The sequence below is a fragment of the Pelophylax lessonae genome (assembly GCF_965119305.1).
Source record: "Pelophylax lessonae genome assembly, chromosome: 3".
NCBI classification, from domain to species: Eukaryota; Metazoa; Chordata; class Amphibia; order Anura; family Ranidae; genus Pelophylax; species Pelophylax lessonae.
This window is the reverse complement of record NC_138770.1, coordinates 606,805,786-606,819,377: the sequence shown is the minus strand read 5'-3', so window position 1 is coordinate 606,819,377 and position 13,592 is coordinate 606,805,786. Positions and strand designations below refer to the sequence as shown.

Here is a 13,592-nt window from a genome sequence, read left to right as displayed (position 1 = left end):
CATCGCCTGATTTTAAAGATTTGTCCCTGGTTCACCCTGCTAATTACAAAAAAACCTTTCAATTCTCTGATCTTCGAGTATATGTAAATCCAAACAATAAATCTCATATTTTTACCCCAATTATGTACTTTTTTTTATAAAAAAATGTTTTTTTTTTGAACTTTTTGTTTACAAGTTTAACCACTTAAGGAATGAAAGGTTTTACCCCCTTAATGACCAGGCCATTTTTTGCTATACGGCACTGCGTTAATTTTACTGACAATTGCGCAGTTGTGCATTGCTGTACCCAAATAAGATGAATGCCATATTTTCCCCACAAATAGAGCTTTCTTTTGGTGGTATTTGGTCACATCTGCGGTTTTTATTTTTTGCACCATAAACAAAAAAAGAGCGACAATTCAGAAAAAAAAAAACACTTTTTTTTACTTTCTGCTATAAAACATATCCAAAAAAAAAAAAAAAATTTAAAAATCAATTGTTTTCATCAATTTTAACCAATATGTATTTTGCCACATGTTTTTGGTAAAAAAAAAAATCCCAATAGGTGTATATTGATTGGTTTACGCAAAAATTATCACGTCTACAAACTAGGGGATAGATTTATGTAATTTTTATTTATTTATTTCTTTTTTACTAGTAATGGTGACGATCAGTGATTTTTAGTGGGACTGTGACATTGCTACGCTGATCCCTGCTGAGCAGGCGGATGACAGGTCTTGTCCGCTCTGCCGTGCAGAGCTGACACAGACCCAGTCCTGCTCTCCTCTATGGGGTAATTGGGTGAAAACGGACCACCTGTCAATTTTCACCTGATCCGAGTACCAAATAAACCCACCATTTGTCTGGATTTTGTGGGCAGAATCAGATAGCAGTGGATGTCAGCAGACATGTGTCCGCTGACATCCGCCACTCCATAGGGGAGAGTGCAAGGTCCGATCAGGTCTGCCTGAAAAACTGACAGGTGGAGCTGATCGGACAGCCTATGTTAAAGGGGCCTAAGCCCCCGTTCACTTCAGGCTGATTTGACATGCCAAATCGGAGCCTATTGCCAGCAACGGCACCGTCCGAATCAGTGTGACGCTGAATTTGCAGCACTGCACCGATTCCCAAAAGAAGTTCCTGCACTACTTTTGGCGACTTTGGGGGGGGCGATGCGATTTTAATAGATATCTGTGCATGAGCCCGCACAGATGTCTCTCAAATCGCCCCCGAAGTCGCACTGAAATGCCGGTTTGAAATTGTGCGATTTCAAACCAGCATTCAGTATGAACCTAGACTAAAGGTGAAGAAAAAAGAGGAGGGGGAGGAGAAATGCATTGTAATGCAACACAAAAACGCATTGAAAATGCATAAAAAATGTTTATGCAGAAAAACATCTGGACTGCGTTTCTATGGTGTGAACTGGCCCTGAAAACATGTGTGCACGCATTTTACATGTACTTTCCATGCGTTCCCTTTGAAGTCTTTGGGGTGAACAAAGGCCCTGCACTGCACTTTACAATGTATCATAGGACACGGATACTTTCTAGTAGTGGAAATGTATGTGTGGAGGACCGATGCCCAGTGTCGGGACCAGGACACCTAGTGCCAGGACGAGGTCACCTAGAGCCCTGGGCAAATAAGCACCCCCCTCCCTACCCCCAAAATGTATGACCATTATGTGTCAGCAAACCCCCCCCCCCCCCAAAAATAAAATAAAATAAATTAAGCACTAATCTGCATGCTTACCCCTATGCATAGAATCCCCCTCCTCCCAATACAAGTCTGCCCCCCGTCAGCATAAATATTTGCCCCCCTACTCTCCCTCCGAGTTCAAATCCTCTCTCTCACTATCACCCTGCAACACAACCCCCCCCCCCCCCCAAAAAAAAAATCACCCTTCCTAGCACAAATCCTCTACCCCTCAAATTTCCCCTCCAAGCACAAATCCTCTCCTCCCACTCCTATTCCCCCTTCCTAGCACAAATCATTCCTACTAGCACAAATTGTCCCCCCCCCCCCCCCCCCCCCCAAAAAAGAAAAATTCCCTTGTAGCACAAATTGTCCTCCCCCATTCCCCCTTCCAACACAAATCCCCCAAATCACCATCCCTAACACCCCTCCTAGAACGATTCTTATCCTCTGCAACCCTTCACCTTCCCCCTCTCAACACAAACCCCCCCTCTCATCTCCTCTTGGTGCCCCCACCTCACATGACACCACAGTACCCAGGGCAGACATTCCTCCTGCCCACCCCTTGTCCCAGCCCTGCCTAATACCTCCTTCTGTGCTGTGAGATGCTTAGGCTACTCCACTCTGTGAGGGGGCGTGCCCGATATCAGAATGAACTCCGCCCTCCTAACTTTCGTTGCTTGCGCTTGACTGACAAGTCCCGGGGAAGTAGGCGGGCCTTTCATCTGCGGAGCTCCGCCCCCGTCCCCACGGCAACCCCGGGCGGCGTCTCCCTGCAGAGAGTGAGAAATCACAACAAACTCCGATGTGCGGACCAGTGTGAGTTCTCCGTGCTCAGTACAGACAGCAGAGATCGGGGACAGGTCACCCAGCTGGGCACATGGTGAGTGCTTCCTAATACATGGGCCCTGCAGTACTACAGGCTAATAGTCCTTATTTCCCTGCATTTATAATCATTGAAGCCAAGATAAGCATTTACTGTATGGTGGTATGATAGACCTGACATCTTTAGTGCCTGATTTCTACCATCTGTATAGTATTGGATAACCACGGTCACTCTTAACTTTCTGTTATGTTTTATTTCTGTTTGTGACCCCATTGGAACGTTTTCCCTCACTTCCTGTCTCTGTGACACCAGGACAAGAATTGGGGGAGCAGCTGTTTACTGGGACCAAGCACAGACACCAATGCAAGCATTGTCAGAAGTTCCAACCCCCCCTAAAAATGTGCTTTCATTTTCTTTTTGCTAGTGTCTGCCAGGGAAATCTCCCACCGCTTCCTGTCTTGACAGGGGAAATCTCTCTGCAATATATCAACCTTACAGGTTCACTTCTAACCCTTCCCCCATCTTTCCAAAATAACACGTAAAAAAGTTTTCACCGGAGTTGGGCTTTAGGAGGTGCTTACACTTGCGTCTGTCATCGTCTGTGGTGGATCGCTTTTCAGAGATATTTGATAGGAGATCAGAGATGCAATTTTGCCTCCTCATCTCCCATTATAACCTTTGAAAGGCCTGCAGCACTGCACTGCAACTGTGTGGATTACATGCAGTTGTAAAGCAGTTGCGGTGTAGCCCCATTCATTTGAATGGCTCGTGTTTGGACACAACACCACCCGCCAAACATAACCTGTGCTATCATTTTTGTCGCTCCACACTGCAACTGCAGAAGTGTGTACTGATGTGGTCAGTGGCAAAGGTAACTTGTGGCAGAGTGGTCAGTAAAATTCAACTTCCTATTTTTAATTAAAAGGAATAGAGGGAGTAATGTCATAGGGCTTTACAGGTGCATATGACACAAACAATTTTGTTTAAAATTTTCAAAATGTATTAAGACATATTAAAAATCATACATAACCATTTACATTTGATCTCTGCATACATCAAGCAATGAATCCAGATCAATCGTGATCTTTCTCAACATGTTTCAAAGGAGTTTATGGATATTGCTTCCCTATGCTGATGAAAATAGACAAATCATTAATCATTATTGCATTGTGATATTTTCATATCATTAAACATAAAAGTATTTTTCATATATAAGTAGGCTTCTAGGAAAAGAGGTGCTCACATGTATTGGGTTATAGGTAGAGGTGTCTCATCTTGATAGGAAGAACCTGCAGACACTTTTTGTGAAAAAAATCTATAAATGTAGAATCGCAGATTTGAGACCCACAGAAATAAAATCGCATTGGAGACATTCTATTCAGTTGTAATAGTATAAATGTTTCCAGGTAAGTATTAGTGTACCATAAGGGACAACCGGATCCAGATTTAAATCATCTGTTGGGGAACAGAAAACACAAAACCAATGTATATATACTGTAAAAGGATATACCTTCCCTGGAATATTGCACTATTGTGCCTTAGTTTGATTTCATGTAAATTCATGGCAGTTATGTTTCGAAAGGAACTTATCCAGCACCACCAGACAACAACAAGATGCAAGCTGCATGTAATCTCTTGTGTTTGGTTATATTCAGCTATTGATCTGCAGCAACAGACGGTCCTGATCCACTGTGGAGGATATAAGGCACCGTGTATATCCTCCACAATGGTTCGGAACCGTCAGAGGGAAAGAGTACTCTTCTTCCACAGATTTTCAAGGGTTAGGAGCCCCGTCGCAACGGGGGCCTTTCTTTTCTGCTCACAAGAGGCCTTTTCATCCCTCAGGGTCCCAAGACAAGGGTTCTAAGCCCTTCAGGGCCTCCACCGGGGGTTCCAGGAGGACCTGGTCTGGCAAGCCAAGTGGGTTCTGTCAGACCTGCGGACAAGGCGTCCTCTGCATGAAGGGGCAACCTTACCCGTGTCTGGGGTGGGGGGATGTTCATGTTGGTTTCTGGATCTGTGGACCTCCCTTATACAGGACAAATGGGTCCACAAAGTCCTTCGCTCCCGCTACAAGATCGAGTTTTCGATTTTATCCTCCGGAAAGATTCTTCCCTTCCAACCTGTGCTTGTCCCCAGATCGCTTAAGGTATCTCTTTGGGGCAGTGCAATATTTTTTACTTCAAGGGGTGATTGTTCCAATTCCAACATCAGAACGTTTTCAAGGTCATTACTCAAACCTGTTTACAGTTCCCGGGAAGGAAGGCAAGGTACGTCTAATTCTGAACCTCAAGGCGCCAAACTGCTTTGTGCGGGTACAGAAGTTTAGAATGGAGTCCATTCGCACAGTAGTGGCATCCTTACACCAGGGGGATCTCCTCGCTTTCATCGACATCAAGGACACCTACCTTCACATCCCAATATGTGCCGGCCACCAGCGCTTCCTCTGCTTTGCCGTGGATGAGGAGTATTATTAGTTTGTGGCCTTACCCTTTGGTCTCGCCTCTGCTCCTCGGGTCTTCACAAAAGTGTTGGCCCTGGTGCTAGCATTATTGCGTCAGCGGGGAATTGCGGTACTGGGGTACCTAGACAATCTGCTGTTGCAAACAGAGTCTTCAACTGCTCTGTTGGACAACTTGGAGATTACTCTGCGAACTCTGAGGGAGTTCGGTTGGATTCTGAATTTTCAGAAGTCTGCTCTGGTTCTGTCCACCAGTCTGGATTATCTGGGTCTGACTCTGGACTCAGCCAGGGTGTTTCTTCCTCAGGAAAAACTCCATAAATTGCAGGAGGCTATTCAGCTTCTGCTGTCCAGCAGACGGTCATCTCTTCGGACTTGCATGCGGGTGCTGGGCCTGATGGTGTCTCCCTTCGAGGCAGTTCCATTTGCACAGTTCCACATGAGATCTCAGCAAAAAGAGATCCTGGTGAAATGGAACAAGAATCCTCAGTCTCTAGATAATCTGATCCTGTTGAGCCAGAGTATGAGAGAGTCCCTTGTTTGGTGGCTTCTTTCTCTGGCATCTTTTCTTCCCCTGTACTGGACAGTCATCACCACGGATGCCAGCCTGTCCGGGTGGGGGGGGGGAGTCCTCAGCACAGATTGTGCTCAGGGGGTCTGAACTCAGGAAGAGTCCAGGCTACCGATCAATGTACTGGAACTCAAAGCGATTAGACTTTGCCTGGATCATTGGGCTATTCGTCTTCAGGGTTGTCCGGTGCATATTCAATCAGACAATGCCATGGCTGTGGCTTATGTCAATCACCAAGGGGGCACAAGAAGTGCCCTGGCGGCTCGGGGAATAGCCAGTATTCCAGAGGCGTAACTAGAACCTTCAGGGCCCCGGTGCAAGAAACCATGAAGGGCCCCCCAGACCCCTGGCTGGGGCCCTTCCCTTCAAGCCTGGGGCTCTTCGCACTGATCCTGGGGCCCTTTACTCTCATTGCGGGGCCCTTTAATACTGTCCCGCAGCGGGACCCTTTCACAAGTTCTGCAGTGGGCCCCCTTCTTGCCATCTTGGGGCCTCCCCACGGTGGTGGAATGCCAGGGCCCAGACGCAAGTGTAACCTTTGCGATCCTGGAAGTTCACCCTCTGGTGTCAGTCGTTTTTATTGTTTGTTTTTTTTATTTGTATTATTTTTTATCATTTTATTTTATTTTTTTACAATGTCACTGACTATGACTCTGTCCATTCAGAAAAGGAAGGAGCTGGTGAATTATATATTTACCGACCCCTTTCTGGTTCTCTATTGTGACACATCCCCTGCAGCAGCCGGCAGGAGAGGGGAGGGAAGAAGCCGGACGCACAGTGGGGAGGGGGGGGGGTTAGCACAGTGGGGGGGGGGGCAGGGGAGCACACAGGGGCCCAGAGACAGCAGAACACAAGTGAACTGGATAGGAGGAGTGGCGGGGGCAGCATGAGGGGAACCAATCTCCTCAATTTTCCTCCTGCAGCTACAGGAGGAATAAGGAGGACGGGGATTTCTCTACATGCTGCCACCGCCCCCCTCCTATCCAGGTGTACAGGGGAGCCACACAGGCCCCCTGGAGCATGGGGCCCGGTTGCAATTGCAACCCCTGTAGTTACGCCCTGCAGTATTCTGAGGTGGGCAGAACGGTTCGTTCCAGCCCTCTCTGCTGTGCACATTCCAGGCGTGGAGAATTGGCAAGTGGATTACCTTAGTCGACAGACATTGGACCAGGGGGAATGGTCACTTCATCAGTTGTGTCTCTGGTGGGGTACTTCCCAGGTGGATCTTCTGTCCTCTCTTCTCAGGAAAGTACAGAGGTTTGTGGCACGGTCTCAGGATCCTCTAGCCGACGCTACAAATGCCTTAGTGGCTCCTTGGAGTCAATGTCCTCTGATTTATGCCTTTAAAATTCTGCCGAGACTCCTGCACAGGATTGAGGCAGAAAGGATTCTGGTCATTCTAGTGGCTCCAGACTGGCCTCGCCGGTCTTGGTACGCCGATCTGGTATGGCTGGTCGCCGATGCTCCATGGAGATTTCCTCTCAGGGAAGATCTGCTGTCCCAAGGGCCAATCTTCCATCCTGCTTTACAGTCGCTGACTTTAACGGCTTGGCTGTTGAAAGCCAGGTGCTGAAGGATAGTGGGTTGCCTGAATCGGTGATTCCTACGTTCTTAAAGGCTAGAAAATCTACCTCTAGGAAGATTTACCATCGCTCTTGGAAGACGTACATTGCATGGTGTGAGTCTCTTAGAATTCACCCTCGCTCCTTTTCGGTGGCTCTGGTCTTGGCTTTCTTCCAATGGGGGGTTTAGCAGCGACTGACCTTAAGTACCATCAAGGGCCAGGTTTCCGCCTTGGCAGTTTTCTTTCAACGTCCACTGGCCACACATTCCTTGGTGCGTACCTTTATCTAGGGTGTTCGACACTTGGCTCCTACAGTGCGGTCTCCATTGCCGCCGTGGGATCTCAATTTGGTGTTGTCAGTTCTCCAGATGCCTACTTTTGAAAATATTCGGGAGGTTCCCCTGCTTACGTTGTTTCAGAAAGTGGCCTTTTTGGTGGCTATTACTTTTGCGTGCAGGGTGTTGGAGCTGGCGGCACTGTTTTGTTGTTCACCTTACCTGGTGGTTCACAGGGATAAGGTGGATTTTCATCCGTGTCCGTCGTTCCTTCCAAAGGTCGTCTTTGATTTTCATTTGAATGAAGATATTGTGTTGCCTTCCCTGTGTCCCAGGCCTAAACATCCGAAGGAAATTGCCTTGCGTACCTTGGATGTGGTTCAGGCAATTAGGGTGTACCTGGCAGCTACGGAGTCTTTTAGGAAGTCAGACTCACTATTTGTCCTCACGGATGGACCTCAAAAAGGGTTGGCTGCTTCCGCTGCAACCGTTTCCAGATGGATCAGACAGACAGTGATTCAGGCCTATTCCATCAAGGGTCCGGTGTCTCCTTTCCCTGTTTGGGCGCATTCTGCTCGGGGGGCGCTTGGTGCTTCCTGGGCCTTCCGTCATCAGGCATCAGTGATGCAGGTTTGCAAGGTTGCCACCTGGTCGTCTATGCACATGTTCACAAAGTTTTATAAGGTGGATGTGTTGGTATCTGCTGATGTTTCCTTCGGCAGCAAGGTTTTGCAGGCTGCTGTTTAGAGGACTTGGTCCTCTTTGAGGGTGTTTTATATATTTATTTTTTTGTGTTTTATTTTTTTAAGGTGAGCTCCAGTTGTTTTATGGTTGAGCTGCATGTTACCTGGTTGGCTATGTTTAGCCTTGGGAAGTATTTTTTCTTGCTGTTCCCACCCCTCATGTTTTGACACTGCTTTGGGACGTCCCACGCAGTCAAGAAGATGAGGAGCGGTGTCTGTCAATGAACGAAAGAGAAAATGGGATTTTTGACTTACTGTAAAATCCATTTCTCTGATGTTCATTGGTGGACACAGCACCCAGCCGTCTATGGAGTTTGGGTTTTTTCTTCTGATACTGCTTGTAACAAAACTGAATACCTATAGCAGAGAGTGGGAGTATATCCCCTGGGACTGCCCCATAGGAGTAGTCAAGTTCTTTCCTACCTAGTGTCCTACTCCTGTAGGGGGCAGCATAACCCACGCAATCAAGAAGATGAGGAGCTGTGTCCATCAATGAACATTAGAGAAATGGATTTTACGGGAAGTCAAAAACCCAATTTTTTATTATACTTTACATTTTCATCTGCTGTTTTTTTTAAATGATACACAATTATATTTTCGCCTAGGAGCTTCATTTAGCCGATTGCCTTCATTAGATATTTAATAGGATACTTCATACACAATAGAAGAGAAGATAATTATATTTTTTGAGATTCGTTTTTTTTTTTTAATTATCTCTCAGTTTCTTAGTTGCCAATTAATGGTTCAATAATGAACTTCATTTTCAGATCAGTAATTACACTGTTGGAGCTTGTACTCCTATTTATGCTTATTTCAATTATGCCATTAGTATATTATTCTACACATAATTATATCTGTAGCAAAGCTGGGCAGTTTTACAACCACCAAAAATGATTGGGCTGGTTTTGGACAATCCAGAGCCAAATGAGATTGTGCAATCATCTGCAGTAACCAATCAGGTGCTGCACAAGTGATCAGTTATGACACCAGCCATTTGATGGTTTGACAGTTTGGGTAAGAGCACAAGCAAATGTGACAGTTAGCATTACCGTTAAACTGTTACAGTTTTAATCCATTAAATTGATGGGTTTAGTTCTGCTTTAACCACTTCTGGACTGTAAGATTTTTCCACTAATGACCAGGCCATTTTTTGAGATTCTAAACTGCGTTAATTTAACTAATAATTGTGCAGTCGTGCGACAATGTACCCCAAAAAAATGATATTCTCTTTTCCCACAAATAGAACCTTCTTTTGGTGGTATTTGGTCACCTCTGCGATTTTTATTTTTTGCGCTATAAACATAAAAATAGCGACAATTCTAAAAAAACAAAAAAAAAACAATATTTTTCACTTTTTGCTATATAACATTCCCAATAAAAAAAAATGAAAAATCTAATTTTTTCATCATTTTAGGCCAATTTGTATTCTGCTACACATTTTTGGTAAACAAAATCCCAATAAGCGTATTTTGATTGGTTTGCGCAAAAGTTATCGTGTCTACAAACTAGGGGAAAAATTTGTCATTTTTATTTATTTTCTATTTTTTTAATAGTACTGGCGGCGATCAGCGATTTTTAGCGGGACTGCGACATTGCGGCAGACAAATCGGACACCTAATTGACATTTTTTACACTTTTGGGGGGACCAGTGACATTACTACAGTAATCAGTGCTAAAAATATGCACTGTTACTGTACTAATTACACTGGCGGGGAAGGGGTTAACACCGGGGCGATCAAAGGGTTAAATGTATGCCTAGGGGTGTTTTCCAACTGTGGGGGGTGGGGTGTTGTGGGCTTGTGTAATCAACACAGGGACCCGTGTTCCAAAATAGAAGGAACACAGGAGCCCTGTGTTGATTGCTGACAGAACAACGGTTTGCTGTGTTTACACCAGCAGACCGCCGTTCTGTCTCCACGGGGAGCTATCGCGGGTGCCCGGCGGCAATCGTGGCAGCTGGCCCTGCAGATCAGCTTCCACACCCCCACAATCACTCCGGTGAATCGACAAACGGGTAAATCGCTTTGCGGGAACCTGCCGCCGTATGTCTGCGGTGGCTGGTCGGCAAGTGGTTAAAGTGGTTGTTTCCTTAACCACTTCAATACAGGGCCCTTTCACCCCCTTCCTGCCCAGGCCAATTTTCAGCGCTGTCACACTTTGGATGACAATTGTGCGGTCATGCTACACTGTACCCATATGACATTTTTATCATTTTTTTCACACAAATAGAGCTTTCTTTTGGTGGTATTTAATCACTGATGGGTTTTTTATTTCTTACAAAAAAAAAAGAAAAAAAATGAAAATTTTGAAAAAAAAAAAAAAAGGTTTTTCTTATTTTCTGTGAGTAAATTTTGAAAATAAGTAATTTTTCTCCTTCACTGATGTGCGCTGATAGGCTGCACTGATGGGCACTGATGAGGTGGCACTTATGGGCACTAATGAGGTAGCACTGATGAGGAAGTACTAATATGCCGCACTGATGGGCACTGGTAGGTGGTACTGATGGGCACTGAGAGGTGGCACTGATGGGCACTGCTAGGCGGCACTGATGGGAACTGATGAGCAGCACTGATGAGCACTGACGGGCGGCAGTGATGGGCACTGATGGACACTGATGGATAGCACAGATGAGCAGGCACTGATGGGCACTGACTGGCAGCACTATGGGCACTGATGGTGGGCACTGATGGGCATTGGTTGGGGGGACTTATGGGCAAGTTTTTTTACTTTACAGTAATCAGGGCACTGATGATCAGTGCCCTTATTACCTGTCCTAGGCTCCTCTTTGAGGAGGAGCCACTGATCAGCTCTCCTTGCTACATACTCTGACAGTGGGAGGCGAGGAGAGCCGATAAACAGCACTTTCTCATTTACATGTGACCAGCTGTGATCAAATCTTGGCTCTTCCTTGCTGAACTGGCTAATATTTGCTCCATCTATGGCTAGTTATAGGCTCCTTTTACATGGAGCAGATTCTGTTCCCATCAGCAGGGGTATCAGCTCGATGATCCCCTGCTGATCTGAGTAGAGTGGGTGTATGACACATCCATGTCCGCTCAGTTTTTTCAGAGTGGACACAGACAGAGCTCGCCCTACTCTATGTTCAGGCAAGAGTAAACATACACCTGATCCCCCTCCGATCTGCCTGAACGGAATGGGGTGGATACCCTTCTTTTTTTTTTTAGCAGACCAGATCAGGCCCAGAGGTAGGCGGGTGTAAAACGACACAAGTCCTGTCCAGGCGAATGCATGGACTTCCTGACAAACTGACAGGTGGACCTGATCGGATCGCCCATGTAAAAAGGGGCCGAACCAGCCTACCTAGTACCAACAATCATTTCATGATCATAATCAGTGCGATCACATATTTTCCCTAATTCGGTATATGATGTGAACAATAACTGAAGCATCTAACTCATGTCTGGGTGATTTTATGCACTGCACTGCTGACACATGATTCACTGATTAGTTATTTTCATAAATAATCTGTGTATTTTTCTCAATTGCAATAGTTCTTAATTATGCTTTACCAGAAAATGCAGTTGTTTGGTTGCAAAAGGTTGTAACAAATCTCAGCGATGATATACGTCAGTAGTCTCCAAATTGTGGCCCAGGGGCCACATGCGGCCCGCTGTTTTCCTTTTTCCAGTTCTTGGTACGCTTTTCCTCCAACTGACATCAATGATGGGGCATTCTTCCTTCCACTAACACCATCGATGGGGCATTCTTCCTTCCACTGACACCATCGATGGGGAATTATTCCTCACACTCATACCAACAATAAGACACTATTCCTTCCACTAAAACCAATGATGGGGCACCATTCCTCCCACTGATACCATCAATGGGGCATTATTCCTTCCACTGACACCATCGAAGGGGCATTCTTCCTTCCACTGACACCATCGATGGGGAATTATTCCTCACACTCATACCAACAATAAGACACTATTCCTTCCACTAAAACCAATGATGGGGCATTGTTTTTTCTAACCGACACCGGGGCGTTTTCTACTTCCACTGGCCACAGGCCAACCCTCCTAAAGCGTGAAGGACAGTTAGCTGGCCCTTTGTTTAGAAAGTTTCAAGACCCTCCGATATGTCAATAAACAATGTAACACAAATGAGATACAGCATCTGGTGATTATTGAAAGCTGAATTCCAGAATAGCAAATAATGTATAAATATAAGAGTCCTGTATATTCTTCCTTAATCTTGGTGTGCTTTGTGTATTTCTTCTAGATCTGTGCAGTAATCCAGTGTGAAACTTTGCTTCTGTGCAGCATCTTTCTGTAATAAAGACCAGTCACACTTGCTCTCTCTCCTGGTGCAGGGTGACTAATCCTGTCTCCACCCAATCCTGCAGACAGTCTGTAGTGTATGGAGCCTGCTAGGCCCCTTCCACAGCTCTGCTCTCTGCACAGTCTATGTACAGGACAATAATGATGTCATTGCTACTTTTACATGGTAATGGGTTTGCAAAGGCATTTGGTGCACACAAAGGAAGATATTTCTGCCCAGGTTCAGCTTTAAGTGCACCTGGAAGCATAATAATTGAATTACAAGAATTAAAGAGCCTTGGGGTTCGGTACCCTGGGCTACTTAGGGAGGTGAATGAGTTAATGAATGCGTTAATAACTCAGAGATGACAAAATCATGTAAATCCTGCTGCCTGTGCATTTTTCTGACTGTGTTCACAAATGTCTGACACAGATCAGCTCTTTCTGCAGCTTCTTAAACTGGGCCTTGCTTCAAAGTTACAGTGTACAGTCTAGGTGATCACTGGGGGGGGGGGCTTCCCTTTTCCTTTTGAAGACTGATGACATCATTGCAGCCAATCCCTGACTGGAGCTTAAAGATTGTTTTTTTCATTTTTAAAAGAGGGAGCTTTGAAAATAACTGCTGTATATTAGACTAGTCAGCAATTTATTCATCATGCAGACTTTTAAAGCTACTAAATAGTCAATTTCAAATGGGTTTGTGAAACTACATGTATTTTATGAATCTATGAGTGTGAGGGTATTAGCTGAGCACTGAAATGAGGCGGTTGAGCCTCTCTTCCCTCTGGGTTTTGAGAGGTATCATTAGCTTCAAAAAACTCTGTGTGCAGCTCCTTTTTCATTCCTATTTATTAGATTTGCACAGCGAGAAAGAGCATTGGGCTTGTTATAGGATTAAAAAGTGATGTGGCTTGCTGCATTGGTATAAGAATTACACTATATTACCAGAAGTATTGAGACGCCTGCCTTTACACGCACATGAACTTTAAAGCGGAGTTCCGGCCTCGGAAACGTTTTTTAGATAAAAATACCCCCGGGACAGTCAGGGCTAGTGCATTCCACAATGGATAGCCTCTGAACTGTCCCCGGTTGCACTTACCTTTTAGAAGAAATACTTACCTTGAAAATGTCTTGTCCAGCGCTGCCATCTCAGGTGTGGGCAGCTGAAGCCGGAGCATCCTCTTCGGTGTCCTCTTCGGTC

The 13,592-nt window shown here is 45.4% G+C and overlaps 1 protein-coding gene across 1 annotated transcript in view; it reads left to right on the top strand.

The window, feature by feature from the left end:
* Positions 1-2,455: 2,455 nt before the first annotated feature.
* Positions 2,456-13,592, top strand: part of DNAH14 (dynein axonemal heavy chain 14) — a gene marked incomplete at its 3' end in the record, with an annotated part of 442,814 nt that continues 431,677 nt past the window's right edge. The window contains exon 1 of the mRNA XM_082252323.1: positions 2,456-2,554. Within this exon, the coding sequence (XP_082108449.1) occupies positions 2,552-2,554 (3 nt within the window). The 5' untranslated portion in view covers positions 2,456-2,551. The remainder of the gene's footprint in view (positions 2,555-13,592) is intronic.